The sequence below is a fragment of the Chanodichthys erythropterus genome, chromosome 11 (genome assembly GCF_024489055.1).
Source record: "Chanodichthys erythropterus isolate Z2021 chromosome 11, ASM2448905v1, whole genome shotgun sequence".
Taxonomy (NCBI): domain Eukaryota; kingdom Metazoa; phylum Chordata; class Actinopteri; order Cypriniformes; family Xenocyprididae; genus Chanodichthys; species Chanodichthys erythropterus.
This window is the reverse complement of record NC_090231.1, coordinates 56,366,400-56,368,141: the sequence shown is the minus strand read 5'-3', so window position 1 is coordinate 56,368,141 and position 1,742 is coordinate 56,366,400. Positions and strand designations below refer to the sequence as shown.

The following is a 1,742-nucleotide window of genomic DNA, read 5'->3' as shown; positions in this document are numbered from 1 at the left end:
ATTGCAGGGCATTTTTATGAAGCACACATGGATTTTTAGTATACTTAGCACAAAATAAATGTATTTCAAATAAAATTTAGTATATTTTTTCACTAGGGTAATCATAATTCATAAACCATTCTTCACAGTGAAAAAAAAAAAAAAAATCCAACCACATTTAAAGAGATTTCAATCCTGCATGTGTTTCACAAAGTTACCAATTCATGTCTAGATGAAATTAACACTGATTCTTGCAGACATCAACATAAAAACTGACCAAGGATGCTCAATAAGTGCATAGTTATGATCATTTTGGTTTGCAGGAAAGTACTTTTCTTACTTTCCCAGCACTGATTGAAAATGTAAAAACTGTGCCAGTGTTGTGTTGTTCATCTCAATGATCCAGCCAGGCTTAATACGAATGCTTCTCACACTAAAGACTCACAGACGGGTGTGATATCTGAGTCCTGACTGTGCATTGAACTGAGTCCCGTATCTGAGTCGTCATCGTTCACGTCACATGTTTTTGAAAGCCCTCTTGCCTGCTCCACCCACACACTACTGTCCCCCTCGAGAGGCATCAATCTGTCTGCTTCTATTGTGTTTTCCTCTTTCAGCTCCGCATTGTCTGCACTGTCCTCCTCCAAATCCAAAGAGTTCACTTTCTCCATTAAATCCATTAGTTCTTTCTCTTTTGCCCCCCATATCTCCTCGGTCAAGTCCAAATCGTTCCTTATAGCCTCCAAGTCGGTGTTCAGCCGCAGGCCGATGTACAAGCTGGTGTCGAGTTGGGTCCTGATCCTTTCCTCTTCCAAAAGCAAGTCGCCGTCGTCCACCGCTGAAGATCCTGCATCATTTTCTTCTTGAGAAGCGGTTTCGGCGTCTTTATTCGCGAGTTCCTCGTGCCTTCTTTTCATCCATCTCTGGTTGAGTTCCTCTTGTATCTCAGTGGTGATGCTCTCCATGAGGGCCTCTTGCTCGGCCAGCTCTTCTTGCAGTTTGATGACCTCCTCGCATCTCCGAGCGTATTCCTCAAACTGGGCGAGAGCTTCTTCAGGGCTGGTTTTGTCTCCCTCGCCAACTTTATCAGGGTTGGCGTCCACTAAATACGTATCCTGGACATAGTTGATCCCGTGCATCTTCATTCTATCAAAATGAACTTTAGCCTCATACCTGTCGATTTCCCTGTCGAGCTCTTTTATCCTCTGAATCTGCTGGCGGATGGTGTGGTCTTGAGAAATGACCAGGTGCACAAGGGTCTCCATCTTCTCCATGCATGATGCGTCCTTGGATGCAGCCTGAGCTCTTTTCTTGTTGATTTTATCCAATTTTCTGAACGCTTTCCTTACTATCCGTCTTTGTTTCTCCTGTGACAGAGCCATGGTGACTCTTGCGGTCCCCTTGTAGACGCACGGGCTCTCCTTGCTGAGAACGACGCGCGCCTCTGCGCTCCGCGGCCCGTTGCTCGGGAGAGACGCCTCGTTTTTCACCAGCACGAACCGGACGTTTTCTTGTTCCTCTCCCCACGCGCTCCACAGTCGCAGAATCTTGGTCTTGTTCGGTAAAATCCTTTCGAACCCTCTCCACTTCTCCACGATGCAGTAGGACTGAGGAGAGCCCGAGAGAGACACGCGCGGCTCCAGGTTCTGCTCCTCCAGTAAAACCCGGATCACATCTGCGCAGGTCGTGCGTTTCGACAAGCCCGACACGAGCTTCTCCTCGCGACAAACCCACACTGAAATTTTACTCTCCTCTGCCTCCAT

General features: G+C 47.0%; 1 protein-coding gene across 1 annotated transcript; it reads right to left on the bottom strand.

Annotated features, from left to right (window-relative positions):
* Positions 1 to 407: 407 nt before the first annotated feature.
* Positions 408 to 1,742, bottom strand: rassf10b (Ras association domain family member 10b). Its single transcript, XM_067401503.1, has one exon. The coding sequence runs from the start codon at positions 1,740 to 1,742 to the stop codon at positions 408 to 410; it is 1,335 nt and encodes a 444-aa protein (XP_067257604.1).

Excerpts from the sequence above, each read along its gene's own strand:
- rassf10b (XM_067401503.1), bottom strand. The coding sequence starts at position 1,742 with ATGGAGGCAGAGGAGAGTAAAATTTCAGTGTGGGTTTGTCGCGAGGAG.